At 41.6% G+C, this 23046-nt stretch overlaps 2 protein-coding genes across 2 annotated transcripts in view; one reads left to right on the forward strand and one right to left on the reverse strand.

Annotated features, from left to right (window-relative positions):
- Window positions 1-14529, forward strand: part of LOC137240989 (zinc finger protein 430-like) — a 94261-nt gene extending 79732 nt beyond the window's left edge. The window contains exon 7 of the mRNA XM_067768091.1: window positions 12002-14529. Within this exon, the coding sequence (XP_067624192.1) occupies window positions 12002-12332 (331 nt within the window). The 3' untranslated portion in view covers window positions 12333-14529. The remainder of the gene's footprint in view (window positions 1-12001) is intronic.
- LOC137240988 (ATPase family gene 2 protein homolog A) lies at window positions 11956-16453 on the reverse strand. Its single transcript, XM_067768090.1, has 3 exons — window positions 15685-16453; window positions 15069-15611; window positions 11956-13924 (listed from the first exon to the last, which is right to left on the reverse strand). The coding sequence occupies exons 1-3, from the start codon at window positions 16091-16093 to the stop codon at window positions 12399-12401; spliced, it is 2478 nt and encodes an 825-aa protein (XP_067624191.1). The 5' UTR covers window positions 16094-16453; the 3' UTR covers window positions 11956-12398.
- Between the last annotated feature and the right edge of the window lie 6593 nt (window positions 16454-23046).

Below are 23046 nucleotides of genomic sequence, written 5' to 3' on the forward strand. Positions count from 1 at the left end.
AGAGGCTAGTTTGCGTTTGAACAGTCAGACGGACATGTCCAAATCAATTCAGATCATCTTCCTGATCATGTCCGTATTTTTATCGGTGGTACTATCTGTTCTCCTTTAAGGATTTACAATTTCGAGACTCGGACAAAACTTAATGTATCACTCCATTTGCATGAAAGGTGTAAAAAGTATCTTTGATTTGGCTGAAAAAATATTTTTTATTTGGACGCCGAATCAAATAAAAAATAAAAAGTATTGTGGCGATTGTTGACATCACTAGGTTTAGAGTAAATAATCACGCAACAACAAAAAGATGAAGCAGCCATTCTTATGTACATGCACATACATAACCAGCTCGAATTGAAGAGATATCACACACATACACACACATGTATTCATCAGCCGAATTTTGTTACTCACACATACACACGCATATATGTAGCTCAATTACCAAGCAGGAGATACAGCAGTTCTAGAAGGCGAAACGTCTAAACCTTAGTAGAAATATGCGGACAAAGCAACAGAGAGTATAAAAGCCACGCAAGCTGAGGATGACTAATCAGTTTTGATTTAAACACACTATTGGTTGTGAAGTACTACTCCCAAAGTAATGTAAATAAATACCAGTTTGCAATACTGAATATTGGAGTGATTTATTCAACAGTTTATCGATTCGAACGTTAGCAGAAGGTGCATAATTACCAGGATTTCTCTAAATTCGTTACAGTATCTTTGATTCGCCTGAAGAATCAAATAACAAATAAAATATATTTTTATTTGGATGCCGAATCAAATAAAAAGTATATTTGTTTTGATTGTTGGATTTTAAATCAAAAAGGATTTATAATCACGCAACCCTGGTCTATCAGTCAGCGTATTTGTCCGAGGGATCACACTTTTTTTGCAATAACTTTCATTTATTTACTTTCATTTATTAGCATATCGCTTTAGTATCCTTTCAAAACCACCACATGATCATCGTTCAGACAATCTCGTGATGTTTTCAAAGGTTTCACCTATATTCGAACCACTGATCACTAGATTATCAAGCTTTTCTTGCGTACTTTCGTTTTGATCCCATTTCAAAATACTGTGGATCCTACCGTCGCTTTCGTTGTTGTTGTTGTTGTTGTAGCAGTGCTTCGCCCCATCCAATAGGTACGACCGATCACAAATTGTCAGCATTATCCTCTAACGGAAGTCCAAGGAAACTTGCAGTTTCAACAGGGGTGGACCATAATGTGAGGGTGTTAGAGGCGTGGATTCCACATTACAATTAAAGAAATGGTTGGTGTCATGTGGGGGCACATTGCAAGCAGGGCATACATTTTGTATGTCGGGTTAATTCTGGATAGGTAAGAGTTTAACCTGCTACAGTATCCAGATCGAAGTAGAGCTAGAGTGACTCGCGTTTCCCTAGGGAGTGTGCGTTCCTCTTCTGCAAGTTTTGAGCATTGTTCTTTGAGTACAAGATTCACCGGGCAATTCCTGGCATAGAGGTCTGACGCCTGTTTGTGTTTTTTGGCTTCATACGGCTGAGTTCTCAGGTGCCGTATTTCCTCATAATGCTTACGGAGATGACTCCTTAATGTTAGGTCCGTAGGTAAAGACCTTCAATTTTAATATATTTTAATTTCGTTTATTTACAAGAACGAAATATACATTAATAAGTCGAATTACAATATTACAAATATATATTTTATTTAAACTCAAATAGACTACGCGCGCCGGCAGAGAGAAGTGGACTGGGTTATTCGCCAAAGGTGTTTGTTTATAATGACAATCACTCACTACAGTTTATGGGTGTTGCCACAGTGCATATAATGTGCCAGTACCCAACATTCCCTTCTGTTAGAGAAAACGTTGTGGTCGTCTACGCATTCTTTCAGATCTTCGAAGGGCTGGACGTTGTTCATCTTCTACCTGAGGTGCAGCGATATGTTGTTGCTGGGGCGAAGCAACATTGTGCAAAGGCTCAATGTCTTCACTAACTTCTGGATCTTCTGCTTAAGTGAATCGTTTTCGAAGTTGATTTACGTGCGAACGAATCAAATCCTTACGTCGTGATGTTTGCAGTAGGACATTGTAAACTACCAAGCCAACTCTTTCTATTACTTCGCCTGGTGACCAGTATTGCTTGTTACTGCGATACGTCTTTACAAATACCTTGTCGCCTTTTTCGAATATTCGTGGTAACGCGCCATGTTTTCTGTTATATGCGCTTTCCATGATGGTGTTTTATTTCGTGACAAGTGTTTATTATTTTTGAGGAGATCGAGGGGTGCCGATAACTTTCTTCCAATAAAATGTTCAGAGGGCGACTTCCCGTCAGCTGTGTTTCCATTTGGTGTAGCGCGATAAAAATGTAAATAGGTTAAATTGATCATCTGTGTTGTATTCATCGTACGCTTTGTTCCAAGCTGTCTTTATAGTGTCCACGAAGCGTTCCGCTTGTCCGTTCGATTGCGGATGATATGCTGATAATGGCTAATACCTCTCCCCTCACAATATTGTTTGAACCACAATATTGGTGAACTGTGTACCATTATCAGAAACTAATGTTTTTGGTTGTCCATATCGACTTATAAATTCGTGCAAGTGCTTGAGAATTTCTTTGTTGTTGAAATTTAAATGGGATTACGAGTCTGTCTAGGTACATGACGCAATCATTTATACTGCTTAATGATTCTTTACGATTGTAAACTGGCATGTCTTTTACTAAAGTAGGCCAGCCTTGTTGTACGTATTCGTTGACTTTTTTTTAACGTTTTGTCGGATTTTGTTTCAGCTCGAATCATGCTAAAAGTTACTGGAAGTGTTTTGATGTTTTCTTGTAATATCGTTGAAATTTCGTTTTCGACCGATATATGCGCCACTACAAATTCTTCGTCGTCCTTCTTATGAGGCGTGAAAGTACGTCCACATTTCCAAATTCTGTTGTTTTTACATACGGAATGTTGAAATCGTAACTCATCAAAACCAATGCTCATCGTTGTAAACGAATTTTGTACAAGCGTAGACTAACGCTAAGGCTTCTTTTTCGATCTGGCTATATTTTTGTTCGGTCGGCGTGAGCGTACGTGAGATGTGATACACTACTTTGTTTGCTCCGTTTGCCATTTTATGTAAAATTTGCGCACCTATTCCGATTGTAGATGCATCAGCTGCTACAACTATTGGCAATGAAGGATCGTAATGAGTAAGCAATAAATTTGACTGTAGAATTGTTCTGAACTCGACAAAAGCTTTTTGACAATTGCTGTTCCAATTCCATTTAGCGTCATTTTTGAGTAGCTCATCCAATGGATGGCGTAGTTGACTCATACGAGGGATGAATTTCCCGTAATAGTTTACTGCTCCTAAAAATGATCGTAGCCCCAAAACTTTTTAAGTTGTGGCATGTTCCGAATAGCTTCAATTTTTGCTGGATCAGGATGAATTCCATTACTGTCTATGACATGACCAAGGTATTTGATGGTTGTTTGAAAAATTTCACATTTTCACAAATTTATTCGAAGGTTATGCTCTTGGAAGCGTTGCATGACTCGTATAACTAAATCGTAGTTTTGCCGTAACGTAGACGTTGCAATGATGACGTCGTCTAAATAAGGTATGACTCCCTCAAGTCCGGATAGAACTGTTTCGATAGCTTTTTGAAATGCTCCCGGCGCTGAAGTTACCCCTGTTGGAAGACGGTTGAATTGAAATAAGCCTTCGTGGGTGTTGATAGTCAACATCTTCTTTGACACGTCGTCCACCTCGAACTGTAGATATGCGTCAGAGAGATCAATTTTACTGAAAAATTTGCATTATGACATTTTTGCAAAAATTTCATCGGCGTGTGGTAACTGATATAGATTTGGATCCATGCAATCGTTCAAGCCTGTGGAATAATCTGCACAAATACGAATTTGTTTATTAGGTTTACGTATCACAACTATCGGTGCTGCCCATTCTGAGTGTGTGATTGGCATGATGATGTCAACTTCTTGCAACCGGTTTAAAGCTGGAGACATTGGTGCTTTATCGGTAACCGTATCGGTAACCTTTTAACAGCTGATTCGACCAACCTTATGAGAATCATCGCAATCGATTATTGGTGCCGCTAAGGTCGTAACCGTATCGTAGGTTTTGGTTTACCGTCCTAACGATAAACAGCTGATTACGTTAGGGATACGACTACAGCGATACGACAAACGGCACCAATGACTCCAGCTTAACTCTTGTTCTACCGCTGATAGTGCAGCATACGGAACTGGACGTTTTGGCTTGAATACTGCGGTTGAATTTTCTCTAACTTCCAGCTTTATTTTGAATTTTGTGCAATGACCCGTAGATTTAGGTAGTACCATTGGAAACTGCTTACTAATGGCTATGAAAAGTTCGTCTTTATTACTTTTACAAACTTCATGCGTATTTGATGCTGCTGCGACTGTGTTACAGACTGACTGTATGGGCCTGTCCCAATAACCAAATTTGTTGATCAAGTCGATTCCGAACACGTTTAAGTTTTGAAGGTTAGATACAAAAATATTACTTGTGTGTGAGACTTCTTTGTGTTGTATCGCTGACGTAAATTCGCCTATGATGGGAATCTGTTGTCTCGATGCACACGATGCAATACGGCTGGATTTTTGTAATTTGGGCCTGCCAAGCTTTTCCCAATTTGCTTTCGATATTATTGTGATATCGGCAAATTGTAATTTCAGTTTACTTGACATTATTTTAACTGTAATATACTTTCGTTGGGGCATATGATTGTGTATGCAATTTACGCTCGCTGTCGCTGCTATTACTTTAGTACTGGCACCAGAATTTTTCTTTTGTGTGTGTGAACGAGAAGTACCTGAATCCCGAATGTTTGATACACGCTGGGTATTTCTGTTTGGTTGCGAGTTGCATCATATACAGTACCCATCTTTGTGGCCAATTTTGCCACAATCTTTGCACCTGTTGTTGTTGTTGTTGTTGTAGCAATGCTCGCCCCACCTAACAGCCGCGACCGATCACAAATTGTCATCAATATCCTCTAACGGGAGTCCAAGGAAACTTGCCGTTTCAACAGGGGTGGACCATAAGGAAAGGGGCGTTAGAGGCGTTGGTTCCACATTACAATTAAAGAGATGGTTGGTGTCATGTGGGGACACATTGCAAGCGGGGCATACATTTTGTATGTCGGGGTTGATTCTGGATAGGTAAGAGTTTAACCTGTTACAGTATCCAGAACGAAGTTGAGCAAGAGTGACACGCGTTTCCCTGGGGAGTATGCGTTCCTCTTCCGCGAGTTCTGGATATTTTTCTTCAAGTACTGGATTCACCGGGCAATTCCCGACATAAAGGTCCGACGCCTGTCTATGGAGTTCACCAAGGACCTGCTTGTGTTTTTTCGCTTCATACGGCTGGGTTCTCAGGTGCCGTATTTCCTCAAAATGCTTACGGAGATGACTCCTTAGGCCCCTAGGCGGTGCTGGTTCGTCAATCAGATGTCTGTTGGGATGCCCAGGTTTCTGGGTATTCAACAGAAACTGTTTGGTCAGCATCTCATTTCTCTCCCTGATGGGGAGTATTCTCGCCTCATTATGCAGATGGTGTTCTGGGGACATAAGAAGACAGCCCGTGGCGATTCTGAGAGCAGTATTTTGGCAGGCCTGTAGTTTCTTCCAGTGGGTAGTTTTTAGGCTTGGCGACCATATGGGTGACGCGTAGCACGTAATCGGCTGGCTAATTGCTTTGTATGTGGTCATGAGCGTTTCTTTATCTTTTCCCCAGGTACTGCCAGCAAGGGATTTGAAGATTTTATTACGGCTCTGAATTCTCGGAACAATTGCGGTTGCGTGCGCACCAAAATGTAGATCTTGATCAAACGTCACACCCAAGATTTTGGGGTGTAGGACAGGACAGTCGGTAGCGTAGTGCCATCGACGTGGATGTTCAATATGGTTGACATTTGGGGCGTCCATGTTGTAAATAAGGTCGCGGAAGATTTAGTCGGTGACAATGCCAGGTTTCGCGAGGCGAAAAAACTGGAGAGATCAGGGAGATAGCCGTTTATTTTATTGCATAGCTCATCGATCTCTGGGCCTGGGCCTGTGGCCATTATTGTGCAGTCATCGGCGTAGGAAACGATTGTGACTCCTTCCGGTGGTGAAGGTAGCTTAGATATGTAGAAATTAAACAAAAGTGGGGATAGGACACCACCCTGTGGCACCCCTTGTTTAATTCTCCTTGGTTTTGATGTTTCGTTTCTGAATTGCACCGATGCCTGCCGACCACCCAGATAATTTGCGGTCCACCTTTTAAGACATGGGGGAAGGGTAGACCCTTCCAGGTCTTACAGTAATGAGCCATGGTTGACCGTATCAAAGGCTTTTGATAGGTCTAGCGCTACAAGTACTGTTCTATGGTGGGGGTATTGATTCAAACCGCAATTTATCTGGGTGCCAATGACATTTAGCGCGGAGGTAGTGCTATAGAGTTTTCTGAAGCCATGCTGATGAGGGGCTAGCTGCAAATGTGCTTGGAAATAAGGGAGCAAAATGGCTTCAAGCGTCTTTGCCACTGGCGATAGGAGAGATATCGGACGATATGACTCACCTACGTTAGCTGGTTTCCCAGGCTTTAGTAGCGGGACCACCTTGGCCATTTTCCATTTCTCGGGTATGGCAAAGGTGGAGAGAGACAGGTTGAAGACATGCGCTAAATATTTGAAACCCTCTTTCCCTATGTTTTTAAGCATCGGCATGGCTATGCCGTCTGGGCCCACTGCTTTGGATGGTTTAGCGCGACCAATGGCGTCCTCAACCTCTCTAGCGGTGATGGTGATTGGTGATGCGCTGAATTTGTGTTTATGTGCGTGTCTATTGGCTCTCCGTCTATCTTTGTCGGCCGTAGGATGCATTATATATTGTCGGCAGAAAGCGCTCGCGCATTTTTCCGCATCCGACAGCACCTTATCGCCAAAGGCGATGGAAACTTTGTCTTTGTGCTTAGTCGGATTCGATAGGGACTTTACGGTGGACCAAAGTTTACCTACACCGGTAGAGAGGTTACAACCTCTTAGGTGCTCTTCCCATTTCGCCCGATTGTGTTCGTCCACAAGCAATCTGATGCGTTGGTTTATATCCCTTATTTGGGGGTCGCCTGGATCAAGCTGTCTTATAAGGTCGCGTTCCCTCGCTAAGCTCGCGGCCTCCGCCGGGAAGTGGGGCCGGATTTCGGGAATTCTCCCGGCGGAAATGAAATGTGCCGAGGCGGATTCAATGACCTTACGGAAGGCACGCTCCCCTTGGCGGGCATCAGTCGGGATAGGGAGGGCAGCAAAGCTGCTGTCTGTTGCAGATTTATATTCTTCCCACTTTCCTTTTTTGAAGTTTATGAAAGTGCGTTTTTCTGTGACGATGAAGTCGGCGGTACGCTCGAATGAAATAAGTATGGGCAGGTGGTCGGATGCCAATGTTACCATCGGCTGCCAGTTAAAGCAGTTTACGAGTTCTGCGCTCACGATTGAGATATCTGGCGAGCTATGACAGCTTCCAACCATACGTGTGGGGGCATCTCCGTTTATTGTGCAGAACGTCGTTTCTTCTATTTGATCCGCCAACATCTCACCCCTACCGTCCGCCCGCAAGTTTGAATGCCATAGGTCGTGATGGGCATTGAAATCGCCTAAGATAATGCGATTGTTGCCAGTGAGTAAGGCCTCGATTTTAGGGCGGTATCCACTGGGGCAACAGGTGACAGGAGGGATGTAGATGTTGATGATTTCTAGATTTGCATCGCCTGACCGGACAGATAGGCCTTGACGTTCTAAGACATTGTCCCTGCGGTCGATGCCAGGATCAAATATATGATATTGCACAGAGTGGTGTATAATAAACGCGAGGCCGTCTCCATTTCCGCTCTCGCGGTCCTTCCTGTGGACATTATACCCAGAGCAGGTCTGCAATGCAGATCTTGCTGTGAGTTTAGTCTCTTGAATCGGAGCAATGCGGATGTTGTGCCGCTTCATGAAATCGACTATCTCCGTAATCTTCCCAGTTAGTCCATTACAGTTTAACTGCAGAATTCTGAAGTGCATGAGGGGTGACGCCGCCACTCTAGGGGTAAGTGACGGGTGACTACGCCTAGGTTGTGGAAGGCCAGGATGCAATTGCTGTTGTGGCCTTGGGACTGGGCGCCCTTGGGCAAGCATTGGGGTACCCGGATGATTTGGGTTAGCGACCTGGCAACATGGCGCGATGAAACCCGTCGAGGGGTTGCCGTCGCGGAGACCAGAACATCTAGGAAAGTGGCTCCACCCAAGGTAGGAGCTGCATTGAGCGGATGTCGCAAACCTATATATTATGTGCTGGCAGACGGTGCAAACGGAGGTAGGGACTAAGAGTCTGTTTCCCTGACCTGCACGATTGCTGCCAGAAAAGAGGGGGGGGGGGGGGGAGGGGGGGGAGAAGAAGACGGGGGCAGGGGCTGATGCTCAGCATTGCCACCAGCTCTACTACGAAGGTAGTAGTTATGAGTGGTATCAGTTGTTTGAGTTGTTGGCGCCGTGGGGCGCGAGCAGCAGCGGGTACTTGTTGTGGCTTGCTGAGAAGCGAGGCTGCTGGAAGGTAGTGGAGGGGCGCTTAGGCGTAGACTACGGGACGCCCTTGGGCGTGAGCAGCAAGGAGCCACAAAAGATTTATAAAAGTTATGTGGACGTCGGGTTTTGGGATCAAGCCCAGAACAACCTGTCCGATGCAACCATCCCTTGCACGAGACACACTGAACAGAGTATGACCGTCCTAAAAAGATTCTTTTCTGGCAAATGCAGCAAAACCATTTCTCAGCACCGGGGTCGGGAGACGGACCCGGATTGGGTTCGATACCTTCCCGGAGTAAGAGAATATGTAGCAGTCCTGCTGCAAGGAGCTGCTGGGAGGATGACAATTTGTGGGAGGGACGAAACAAATTAAATGGGATCACACTGAAATGACAGTCCTTGGTCGGGAAAAATCCCGAGTCGCTCCGGTACATAGAACCGACTGCCTTGGGAAGCACCTGTGTTTTGCGTAGTTGCAATTTTTGACGAAATTTAACTCTCCGCACTGCCAGCATGGGCGTCTCGGTTTTGACTGTTGCTGATTTGCATTGCGCGGATATGTTGTTGTTTTTGACCTGTTTTCAGTCTGGTTCTTTTTGTATGATGCCACTGCGTTTACTGTGCTAGGATTGTTGTTCTCGACTAGTTGTACGTCTTTTTTCAGCTCTTGAAAACGCTGAGCTTCTTTTACAAGCTGCTCGAGAGAAATAGCAGGATTGGAATCTATTATAGGTAGTAACTTACTGCGTATATCTGCTTTTGTAGGTGATCGTAGCCCGATTATAAATATGAGGCTTTTCAATTCTGCGTTGCTGATTTGCCCATGTATAAAGTTTTCAGATAGCTTGTTGACGCGACTGGAGTACCTCACAAAATCTTCGCTGTCGTCCATCGTGTTCTGTAAACACTTGTAGTGCATGCTAAACAGTGATTCATGCCTGTCAAATAATGATGTAAGTTGCTTTACCGTGTCACTAAAGCTTAGCTCTTTCGGTTTTCTGGGTAAGATAAAATCTGTATAGCGTTCGTATACGGGTAGACTCAGTTTACGTAGGAGTATACACGTCTTTTGAGCGTCCGATAACGATTGCGCATCCGTGGTGAATTGTTCCTCGTATCGGCTATACCCACTCGTGAAAATTTGGTTCGAGTCTATATCGTATCTAAACTCCTGAATGCTCTTTGCTATGACCTCCATAAAGGTTTCTTGTTGACCAGCTGGTGTGGACTGTTGTGATGTCCTCAACAGATTTTCTTGAGCTTGGATGATTCTAGTTAGCTTATCGATGCTCTCCTGTTGCCTTTTTGAGACCACTTCTTCAAGTCATGATGACATGCGTTCTTAATTTCCGTATGTCTTTAAATTGAGTTTAAGAACCGAAAATATATTGTACGCAACTGTTAATTTAGCGCGCTATAAAAACATATATATTGTGAAACGGTTTAATTTATCATGTTACACAAACACGACCATTTTTTTTTTCGCAGACAAAAAAAGCGTAACTGTTGAGTTTTTAGTCAAATGTGCATTTATATGCCGAACTGTACTGAAAATAACTAACTGCACTGAAATTTGGCAACGTTGCACAATTTGCCTTTTATGTATGCATGTCTTCGATGGAGCGCTAGGGCTTCGCTTAATTTGTATGTTGTTTCGCGTGAAAACGTTAGTTCCTCGTCGCCACTGTTAGGTCCGTAGGTAAAGACCTATATATTTTAATTACGTTTATTTACAAGAACGAAATATACATTAATAAGTCGAATTACATTATTATAAATATATATTTTATTAAAACTCAAATAGACTACGCGCGCCGGCAGAGACAAGTGGACTGGGTTACTCGCCAAAGGTGTTTGTTTGATTGGTTAGCATCTCATTTCTCTCCCTGATGGGGAGTATTGTCGCCTCATTATGTAGATGGTGTTCTGGGGACATAAGAAGACAGCTCGTGGCGGTTCTGAGAGCAGTATTTTGGCAGGCCCGTAGAGGGGACGCGTAGCATGCAATCGGCTGGCCAATTACTTTGTAAGTGGTAATGAGCGTTTCTTTGTGTTTTCCCCAAGTACTTCCAGCAAGAGATTTGAGGATTTTATTACGGCTCTGAATTTTCGGTACAAATGCGGCTGCATGCTCACCAAAATGTATATCCTGATCAAAGTTCACACCCAAGATTTTGGGGGTAGCGTAGTGCCATCGACGTGGATGTTCAAAATGGTTGAAATTTGGGACGTCCATGTTGTAAATAAGTTTGCGGAGGATTTCGTCGGTGATGCCAGGTTTCGCGAGGCGTAAAAACTGGAGAGATCAGGGAGGTGGCCGTTTATTCTGTTGCAAAGCTTATCGATCTGTGGGCCTGGGCCTGTGGCCATTATTGTGCAGTCATCGGCGTAGGAAACGATAGTAACTCCTTCTGGTGGCGAAGGTAGCCTTGATATGTAGAAGTTAAACAAAAGTGGGGATAGGAAACCACCCTGTGGCACCCTTTCTTTAATTCTTCTTCGTAGTGGTCCGGGGTAATTTTTCTGTTTTTCAAGGGGTTACCAGTGCAATACATAGCTTCTCCAAACCAACTGTCAACCTTACCGACACGTGGTGAACCTGTTTGTTTAGTAGATGGGGACCCCAAACTACTCATGGGACTAAAGGGTGGAGGGCGGGATGGCATAGAAGGTTCAATGTGATAATATTAAATCGTTCCCGAGATGGTCAAACTTGCACCTTAATGGTGCTTGTTACCGGAACTATATTCGGCAAAGGACCATCAACATCGATAATACTCACCCCAGCGGGTTAGGGGGTCAGAATGTAATGTACCCGCGGTAGGTATGCCTGTCGTAATAGGCGACTAAAATACCAGATTCAAGGGGCTGTGTAGCGCAACCCTTCAGCGGCGAATACTGTTTCACTAACAGACGAGGCTGTGGCGACCCCAAGCTCCTTTTGGAACTTGAGGGTGGGGAGGGAGGGATGGCCTGAAGGTTTAATGTGGCCACATAAATCGTTCCCGAGATAGTCGGGCTAGCAACTTAATGGTGCTTTTACTGGAGCGTACCGGATCTGTATCCGGCAAAGGACCATCACATCGATAACACTCCCCAAAGCCTTCGGGGAGCAACCTTATCGCTACAACACCAACAACAACAACAACATCGATAATACTCCCCAGAACCTTCTTATCTCTACAAAAACAACAGTAACAGTGAAATTAGCACTAGCGTAGACACGTTTTAACGCAATGTTTGTCGTTTTGCCATTTCTCTAAGGTCTGATTTATCAGTGCGAGTTGAAACATCAGATAAAGTAGACTAGAGTTTATCCTACCAACACATTAACTGGCACTCAAAACCCGAGCATAAAACTATTTTCCTTTCATTTAGACACCACCTTTTTGATATTTTTTTTATGGTTTATACTTTTCTTTAATTTGCTTACAGTAAAAATATCCTTTTTGACTTAAAAACTACAGATGAAGTTTTGAAAAGTACAGCACTTAAGAATGCAGTGGCGGCATTTCTTGTCAATGACGCCGGTGTCAACAATTTGGAATCACGAACAAGTTGCAATGTGTTAAGCAATATGTCCAATTTGCATGATGACCGCATACGAAGTTTGGAAACAGCTAAGGGCTCATACGCTAGATTCGAGGATGCGACAGCAAATATGAAAACAGCTAAACAACAGGAGAGCTTACAAACTAACGAAGGAAGGAGCAATGGCGACGGCGACAGCGTCGGCTATAACTTCAACACAAAAATGATATATTAGGTTTTTCTACAAGCCAACAGTTATGTTGAAACACGCATAATGTCGTGCACTCGTGCGCCAGATATGTTATCTTTGTTTCCGATAATCATCGTAAAGTTTTAATAGTTCGGGACTAGTACGTGGTTGTATAGCCTGTAAAGCATATTCAAAATGTGCCCATTTTATATGCACCGCTTCGAAGCTCTCCTCTAGACATTTCAATGCAGCCTCCTGGCATGCAGCTTGTATTTCAGCACCCGAGTAACCCTCACTGCGTTGTACAAGCATTTCCACATCCAGTTCATCGGCTACAGGCATAGCCTGCAATTTAATACGAAAAATATCACGTCGCGCCGCAGCATCTGGTAGCCCAACATAAACAATACGATCGAATCGTCCTGGGCGTAAAAGTGCTTTATCGATCATATCCGGACGATTAGTTGCACCAACAATGGTTACATTTTCCAATGTCTCTACACCATCCATTTCGGTTAGTAGTTGCGTGAGCACACGTTCCTTAACGGATGTGCCTGAGCCACCGGTATCAGCGCGTTTACCGCCAATGGCATCGATTTCATCAAAGAAAACAATAGCCGGTGCTACTTGACGCGCTTTGCGAAATACTTCACGTACAGCGCGCTCAGACTCTCCTACCCACATTGAGAATAACTCAGGACCTTTTATTGAAAGGAAATTTAATTGACTTTCAGTTGCGAGTGCTTTGGCAATCATTGTTTTCGAACAACCTGGTGGACCATACATTAAAATGCCACGTGGTGGTTTCAAACCTAAACGTACAAATTTATCCGGATACAGCAGTGGCCATTCTATTGCCTGCTTCAATTTCAATTTTAAATCAGCTTGGCCGCCAATATCACTCCAGTGTATATTGGGATTTTCTATAAGCACTTCACGCATCGCAGACGGTTTAATATGTGTCAATGTTGTTTGTAAATCCTGTATATTCACTGAACGTTGCGCCGTCTCATCTTTAAGTGCACGCAGTGCTGCAGCATTAACAAGATTAGCCAGATCGGCGCCAACATAACCGTGCAACACTTGTGCGATATCTACAATTTGTTCATGCGTGAGTGTATGATCGATATTGCGTAGCAGACAATGAAGTATAGCCGTACGTTGCTCTGGTGTTGGCGCGCCTACTTCAATTTCACTGTCCAAGCGTCCACAACGACGTGCATTGGGATTAAGCGCATCGATTTGTGATGTTGTAGCTAAAAGAAAAATACGTTGTGCTTCACGTTTGCGTCCATTTAGCGTATCAAGTATACCAAGAAAAGCAGCGCCAACACGTTGAGTCATTTCGTTTAACTCATGCTTTGCACAGATATTATGTACATCTTCAATAATGACAAGTGTGGATCTTGGATAATTTGTATACACTTTCTCAAAGTAACTCAATAAATTCTTCTCCGTTTCTCCAAGAAATTTACTAAATATTTCGCTTGCATTAATACGTATAATATCGGCTTTTGTTAATTTGGCAATCGTCGAGTTTGCAATTTCCTGTACGGCTGAACACATGGCTTCACAAATCAAACTTTTTCCACAACCCGTTGGACCATGTAATAGAAAACAACGTGCGACTTTTACGCCTGTAAACATAAAAATTTGCATGAATGTTTAATTAATAACAAAGTAATGAAATTATTATAATATGCTGGGACAACAAATTTTCCACAAGAATCCCAGAGAGGAACGAGTGGGCAAACGGCAGGGAGCCGGGATCTCATGAAATCTCCGTTTTTATAAACGGCTCTAAACTAAACAACAGAGCCGGCAGCGAAATATTCCCGGAGAAGCTCTATCTAAGCGAGAGCTTTCGCTTACCCTACCACTGCAGTGTTTTTCAGGCAGCCCTCTATCTTGCTAACCTGCAGGTGACCAATTCTATTTCAATTTTCTCGGACAGCCAAGCTGCCATGAAATCCCTGCAATGCAGTAACAACTCGTCACTAGTGGCATGGAAGTGCAGAGAAACCCTCAACAAACTAGCTGAAAATTGCAACCTAAGCATAATATGGGTTCCTGGCCACTGTGACATCTCAGGAAACTGCGCTGCGGATGAGCTAGCTAGAGATAGCACCAACCTGCAAACAATAACCTGCGCTGGTTGGGGGCGCTATGGCCTAGAAGGTTTAATGTGGTCATATTAACCGTTACCGAGATGGTCGCGCTAGTACCTTTATGGTGCTTTATAACCGGAACGTACCGGATCTGTATTCGGCAAAGTACCATCAACATCGATAACACTCCCCAAATCTTCGCTAATACAACAAGAAAATCTTCGGGGAGTGTTATCGATGTTGATGGCGGCCGCCGCGGTGTGGTGGTAGCGTGCTCCAACTACCTCACCGAAGATGCTGGGTTGACACCCCGAAAAAAGCATCATCAAAACTTTAGAAACAAGTTTTTCCAATTTCGGAGCTTATCGCGCCTTACTTTTATTTATCGACAACCCAACTATCTTGGGAACGAATAATATGACCACATTAAACCCTCTAGGCCATCTAGATCATCTGACTTTTTGTTCAATCCAAAAATTTCAGCTGATTCGCTTCGAAACCCAGTCACACTTATACATCTGCACAGATGGGTGCAGCGAGAACAAATTGGTAGTTAAGGTTTGGATTTTTTTATACTATGTCTTTTGTTTCTTGAGTGCGCTATCTGCGTCTATTTTGTTGGGTTTTAAATTAACTTCCAAGTAAATTAGCAATATGTACCATAAGAGCTGACCTTCAGGCACAAACTTGAGTCCCAAAGCCATTTCCATAGCTTCTTGAATCACTTCGATTTGATTTTCCAAACCACCTATATCCAGTTTAGTGACAACATTATTTATATTTGCCGATAATTCCTCCTCTTCACACTGTTTTTCTGGTCTGACAATTTCCAAGCGCGTAGCACCAGTTACTTCGAAAAATGTTTTCGTTTTAGTGTTTTCTAATTTTAAGTTATCCAACTTCGCCTCCAACAATTCAACACCTTGCTCATCTTTAGTCATATCTTCAAAACTGGTCCATGAAATTACTTGCATAGTTAGATCTTTATTAAAAAAATCCATAAAAACGTCGCTATGTTTTGTGAATATCAATTTCTTTAATTCAAACTTTAACAAACGCTCTACATTTCTAAACTGAATATCATCCAGTTCTATACTTTCGCCATCAACTGCAGTTAAACGTAGTTGCACGGTTTTGGCAACTTTTGTGCAACCCAATGGTAACGCACATATTTGAAGTGTTTCATTCGCAAAAGCAGTCCAATATAATTTATAATCTGTTGTATGAAAACAAGCAAAGAAGAGTAATAATCATATGTTCAAAACGCGTTTATACCATGTAGTATGAACCTTCTTCTCCCACATATGCGGTTGTTAAAAATCTATCGGGTATAGGCCAAACTATTCGCACCAAACCACTCGCTCCGGGCACTTCTTTGGACTGTATTAATACTCTTTGACCTATGTATAAACTTGTTAGTCGCATTGCACCTTCCGATAGAAATATTAAATTATTTCTATATTTTGTTGTTACATCCCTTAGTTCGTCTATGATAAATGTACGCCTTTGCACGCCTATTGTACATAGATAATTGTTATATATATATTCCAATGGCTCCCCAGTCTCTGGAGTTATGGGGCAGTGCTTGTAATGTGTTTCACGATCTTTGGATGTTATGTGCACATTGCATTTTTCGCAATGATACCAATTTGCAGCAGAGTTGGTTGATGATTTTTTACTTGAGCTCTTTCGCGGCATTTGTATAGATTATTAGCAAAATTCGGTCGATGTGTTTGTTTACAAAATCCAACACGTGTACTTGACAAATTGTAGCACAATTCTGACTCAAGGCGAATTCAGTACCAGGTGTTATCCAAGGCGAATCCATACCAAGGGGAAACACCCAAGGCGAATTCATTACAGGTGGTGTTATCCCATCAGCTGATTGCTTCTTGATAATTTTCCATACAAAGCCTTGTACAACAAAATGTCAGTTAATCGAAATCTATGAAAATTTTCTTTTGACTTGACATTCATCTGCATGGCGAATTGATTGAATTCGCTTTGCCAACACCTGGTATAGATTCGCCTTGGGAAACACCACCTCTACTGAATTCGCTTTGGTGTTATCCCTACAGCTGATTCAAGGCGAACTTAGTACCAGGTGTTCACAAAGCACCCACCAGATTGCGCATTCTCGTGTTCAAAATTGCTTCGTTCTCCGCATGTACGTCATAGTTGACTCTTGATCGAATAAAAAAAGTGCTAATTGCGCATTCACGAGTTCAAAATTGCTTCGTTCTGCGCATCTACGTCATACTTGACTGCTTGAGCGAATGAAAAAAAGATAAAAAACAAGAGCTAAAGGAAAATGACGTAAAAATTTCCCATAGGTTAGGTTGGGTGGTAGCTTCCCTGATAGGGGAAGCTCACTTGGACAACATGACGGTCCGTTGTGATACCACATATAATAAACTAAACTAACGGTGACGTAGATATAACTACTTAGAGAATCGTTGGGTAGCAACGATAAAGTTCCGAATGATACCGATCTCAACCTTGGACAGCTCCTCGGGAGATCCAAGTGAGTCACGACCGAAATACTTTCGCCTAGTTCTGGCAAAAGCTGGGCAGTCAAGCATAAAGTGATTTGGTGATTCCACCTCATCATCCTCCATACAGCTGCAGCAGGATTGAGTTTCCAATATATTGAGACGTACCGCATGGATACCCATGGGACAGTGCCCTGTCAAAACCCCAATGACCATTGATAGGTGAGCCTTAGTGAACCCAATTATTTCAGCAGACCTCCTGCCATCCACTTTCGGCCAGAAAGATCTTGATATCCTGCAAGACGTAGTGTCCGCCCAACGTTTGCTGAGCTGACTCAAGACCCAGCTATGGAAGAGCAATCCACAGGTGGCTGGCGGAATCCCGAAATCCCTACAGCCATCTTCATCCGGTTCAGTTGTACCGATTCGGGCTAAGAGATCCGCTTGACAGTTACCCGGAATATCACTATGGCCCGGGACCCAGATAATCTTAATTGTATAATAATTCGATGCAATCGCAAGTGAGGTCAGGCACTCCCAGACCACCATCGATCGCACTGTAGTTGAGCTCAAGGCCTTTATAGCCGCTTGGCTATCAGAGTAGATGTTAAATTCCCTAACCGTAGTAGCGCTGGATAGCATTTCATCCACCGCAGCAACTTCCGCTTGGAATACACTGCAGTGATCAGCCAACTTAAACTTGCGGCTTACATTTAGCTCTTAACAAAAGACACCCCCCCCCCCCCCGCCAACCTTTCCGTCCAACTTCGACCCATCCGTTAACAAGTTAACCGGTCCCATGCCCCAGATAATTCCTCTTCTCCACTCCTTCCTCGGAGGAATGACTGGGGTGAAGGTTGTATAGGGAGCGGCCACCGGCATGCAATAGTCCGTCCTGTCCGGAATAAAGTCGAAACTAGTAAGAAGGCTAGAGTGTCCGAAATCAGAAAGCATATAACCCATATCACGAAGCCTGACCAACGACCGGGCCGCGGCTGCCTTTCCCGCAATATCTACTGGATGTATATTCAGCATGACATTCAGTGCCAAGGTAGGTGTTGTTCTCATAGCGCCACTGATACCGACAAGCGCCGTCCGTTGCACTGACACTAACATTTTGGAGGTGCTCGCCGTGTCCAGTACTTTCCACAAGACCAGCACCCCATAGAGCAGAATTTCCCTTAAAAAACAGCTGATCTTTTGTTTACATGCGCAATGCGCAATCTTGTTTGAGTGATTTGTGCATATAACCATCATTGTGAATGAAACTAAGTGTGATATCTTCTGCATAGACGTCAAAATTCTAAAAAGATTGGATCAACTGATTTGTAGTGGACTATCGCTGTCCCATTCTGTATCTCTTTCTATCAGCCGCTGAAGATAGGCGGCCCAAGCGCCGCCATATTGAACACCCTGTCGAAACACTAAAAAGTAGCCATATTGAACATCCTGTCAGGCAGTTGGTAGGTAAGATATCACACTTAGTTTCATTAACAATGATAACCATAACCAGATAAAACAGCTGATCGAACCAACCTTAGACGGCCCATACATGACACAAAAGCCATGCACAAATATAAAACGACGGAATTTGTGCAAATGAAAATTTTGACATACACGGCTCAAAAACACTGCGCAATATTCATTTTTGATGTAGCGCAACAAATGAAACATGTCCCTACAAGAATACTGACTATCATCTGATTGTCAGCAATGTCAACCTAACGATCAGCGCCTCATACAAACTTTCTATCACAAACTTAAGGGGACTTGCGCAAATGTGATGTAAACAACTGTGTACGTGTGAGTTTTTGTCTCCTTCTTATACACCAACATGGCCTTCTGATTAAGTATATAGCCGTACTGCTCACTCTCATTCCCGTTCCTGGATCAGTGCTGACACTCTAACTATCAAAAATTGTCATAAATGATAGTTTACTGTAGATATCAGGTTTGACTGTTATACTATCATAAATGACCATTGATATATTCCGCCAAAAATGAAACAATGCTTTTTGCATTTTATTTACTTTATTTCATTACGTTTTTAATTTTGTACATGATAAAAGCATACGTGTTTCTTATTTGTTTAAAATAAATAGTTTTATAAGAATTCGAGTTCAGAATGTTCAATTTAAATTCAGAAAATAACAAAACAACAGAAGAGCGCTTTCCTCATGCGGAAACACATTTAAAAATGAATCACCATTAACCGCTATTATTTTTCGCGTAACAATTTTTTGAGTGCGCCCCATACATTCCGACAGCTTTTGGTATTTTTTAATATTATTTTTGATTTTTTTTCTTTTAGCATGGAGCTTTGAAATGCTATCTTTTTTATTTTTTAATCTTATTTTTTATATGGTTTTCGTCGGTTGAAAATGGCGGAATTTAAAAAATAACAAAACAACCATGATAATCATTTGATTGACATATGACAGTCACTAGTGACAACATGATTAAATCGGATAAACTGTTCTCGCATACATAAAATTCCGTTGAGAATTATGTATCTGTCTCACATGCATAATGGTATCTGCTGTATGTTCTTTTGTTCTGTACCAGGTGTCCGAAGCTTTCCCAGTTTGGGTCCTTTTTCATGATTATAGGCTGTCGTTGGGAAAATGCTGACATGCGTGAGCGAACAAAGGAACATACATAAATTTGAGTATCAATGTTTACGTCATCGCAGGATCAGCATTGTCAATTACAAGTTTGAGTGTATTAGTAAAACTATCAGCGTTTCTTGTAGGGGTGTTTTAATTGTATAAAAAAACACTATTTATTTTCCACAGTGCTGGTAATTCACAGTATAAGTCGAAAAACTCGCACCAGAAGCGTTTATTTTCCATTGTATTTATAATATATATATTTTAGTTGCAAGACCATCTCAACTCATTGCAGCACTGCGCAATATTCATTTTTCAACTAGCGCAACAAATGAAACATGTATTCTAATTGTATAAAAAACTATTATGTATTCCCTGCAAAAATTGTTGGATTACGTGTTCATGTTGGAGTACTCTAACAATACTCCTTTGCAATGCGTTTGCGGACCACCGTCAGCCGATCATTGCTCGTTTTTTAACGACCGCGATCACGACACGATGACGATCGAACAGAGTTGCCAAAAGTAAAATATTGCATACAAATAACTGATAATAAAATTTTACTATGGCAACTCTGATAAAATGCGCACTGGTTTTATGTATATATACTATAGTATAGAGAAATATTAGTTTCTTTATTCATGCAAATGCTAAATAACATAAGAATATTCGTAGTAAAAAATATAAAAGTTGTACTGCCACTCTTCATTTACTTTCATTTTAAATTAAATTCTTTCCGACACAATTCCTCTTTAGTACTCTGGCATATGATCCTCCGTAGGTGCTCCATGGGTACTAGAGTGAAAGTACTTTGGAAAGTACTCTCACGTATGTACTCTGTGGAATACTCACAAACAAAGCGAGAATGGGATCACTTACTCCTCTCCTAGGACATCGCAATGTTAATTGGAGCACATTTTTTGTATGAATACAGATTAGTTTTGGGATACTCCTATACTCCCAAAGGAGTATTCCTTACATTATTTATGGAGTACTCGCGTTTTTTGAAGAGTTATTGAATTTGTGTAATTTCATGTTACAAGCTAGAGATGGTCCTTACGCCTTCGATATTAACATTTTTAAGCAACAATTACCGATGTTATATTATCCGAAACCAAAGGTAAACTGTGTAACATTCACCACACACGAAGAAAAAAGCATGTGCAATATTTGCAGACATGCGTAAATATCAAAATCGTTTTGATTTTAGCGCAGTTCTCTGCGCAAATAGCGCAACCAGTGCACACACCAGGCAAATCCTTGTGCAAATTGGTAATTGGCACAAGGATACTTGAGCCGTGTAATTGGCGTATTATGGAAATCAGTGTAATCGATTAATGGTGCCATACCATAACGCTAACGCCATAACCATACCATAGCCAACCAATGGGTTTTTGGTTTCTCGCCATATCCATGACCTAAAAATATTTGATTAGGTGAATTTAATAACTTTTTGTAGATTTTATTCATTGTTTTCTATACGTTATGACTAAGAGATTTATCTTTTGTGGAATATGTTCGTAATTTTTTGCGTTTTCTTCAATTTTATGAAATTTTCACGAATTTTGGGTTAAGGCACCATTAATCGATCACATTGGAAATAGTTATGGATATGGGTATGGTTACGACTATGGCGTTAGGGTTCAGGAAGTTTAATTAGCCTTTAATCTTATGCATTATGAGTAGATTCATGGTTCAATTATGTACAGGTTGGCTCATCTCATCAGCTGATTTTATTTATGTCATTGCATGGTCGAAGGGATTGTCAAAAGGAGATGGCAAACTCAAAATGAAACCAACACATTGGCAAATTTTACTTACACATACAAAAACTGCTAAGTTTTATGTTTCCATTCCATACCATTCGCACCAACTTCAATACACAGATTTTGACAATTTTAACAGACATATTTTCTTGCTTTACAGATGAGCCAACCTGTATATAGTTGAACCATCGAGTAGATTGTGGCATTACCACAATACGCCTTACATACAAGGTATTTGTATTTATGTAAATGCCAGAATGAGTCTAGCTTGTAATACATTTTATGTACAACCAAATGAATTTCACTTTCGACCACACGCAAATAACTCATAGCGGCATAGATAGGTTATATTGAACTCAGCGGGGAGTCGTATCCGTTTACAGTTGTTTAACCCGTATGCATCACAGTGACAAGCTCACGTATTGATCAGCAATACTTTTAAAAAAAGTTTATTGGATCATTGTAAAACCCTTCCAATAGGATAAAGTTTTTTTTTTTTATTTTTTACATGATATACTGATACTGGAGCGCGAAAAGGGAATGGTAATATTGGTAGCAGCAAAATACAATGCACCCGGCCCTAAGGAAAAGAAAATCAATCGCCACCTGTAACTTCAGACAGTTCCAAGAACTAATTTCGCTGGAATTCGCTATTTTCAGCTTATATTTACTGTTCCTGATCGTAATCACTCGCATTCCGACAGCATTAATATAACAATAAAATTATATGATGTGTAACCAAAATAAGGTCAAACAAAAGTTGGAGCAGGGGGGATTGGAAACACGTCCTTTTCAACCTCCCATTATATTTTGAGCTGTGCTGATCGAAATCTTCATGCATTCCGCCAGCGTCTTTACTAAACAAAGTTGAGGGGTGATTAGGTACACTGTTTTTTCAATTTCCAACATCCAAAGACATGTTTAGCTGTGTTGATCGGAGACCAATACATTCCGACAGCTTAAAATACAAATATAATTGAAAAATATAAGTTCCAAATTTTGTTGCCTTAAGCTGGGAGCACTGGAGGATTGGAAACGCGTCCTTTCCAACCTTCCTTAAATGACTGGCTCCCAGACTCGTCCGTTTGTCAGTAAATATGCTCATCGGAATCACATGACATTCCAACAGCATATTCAATAGAAATAAATGATATAATAATGAATTGTACTTAGTAGTTTAAGTTTTAGGCCTATGCAGCCATAATAATAAATAAATTAAATTAAATGAATGAACGACAGCGTCGGTTTGTCAATGTGACTGCCAAAATATTACTACATAGTTCTATAATTAGGTAATAAGAATATTTGCTGACTTGGTATATAGAAATTAGAATGTAGTTACTTTTAGTGTGTAAGTATTGTATGTAAAAATTGTAGTAGTATTGTAAGACATTTTTACTATAAAAGAGAAAGAATTTCATAATAAAAATTAATCAGATTTCTGCGCTGAACACAAGCGCCTCCCGAATCTTTTTCGTTTTTATTTGGTTTAAATATTATAAGATTGCACGTATTTTTATGGAGAACGGTAGATGGAGTGACACTAGCGCCATCTGATATGGAAAAGTAGCCAACTCCCAAATTTTGTTACAAGCAAAGCATAAGAAACAGAATTTGACATTTGATTTTGCTAAGGGTGCTGACAAACAAAATATAAACGCAACATGTTGGTTGGTTGTGGCGATATGACTGGAATGCATAACCTTGTGTTAAACGCATCATATGAAAAACTTACTGTGCCGCAGCCTTTATGTCGACTTGCCACCACCTACTCCATTAGCACT

Source organism: Eurosta solidaginis, chromosome 2 (genome assembly GCF_040869045.1).
Source record: "Eurosta solidaginis isolate ZX-2024a chromosome 2, ASM4086904v1, whole genome shotgun sequence".
Classification (NCBI taxonomy): Eukaryota; Metazoa; Arthropoda; class Insecta; order Diptera; family Tephritidae; genus Eurosta; species Eurosta solidaginis.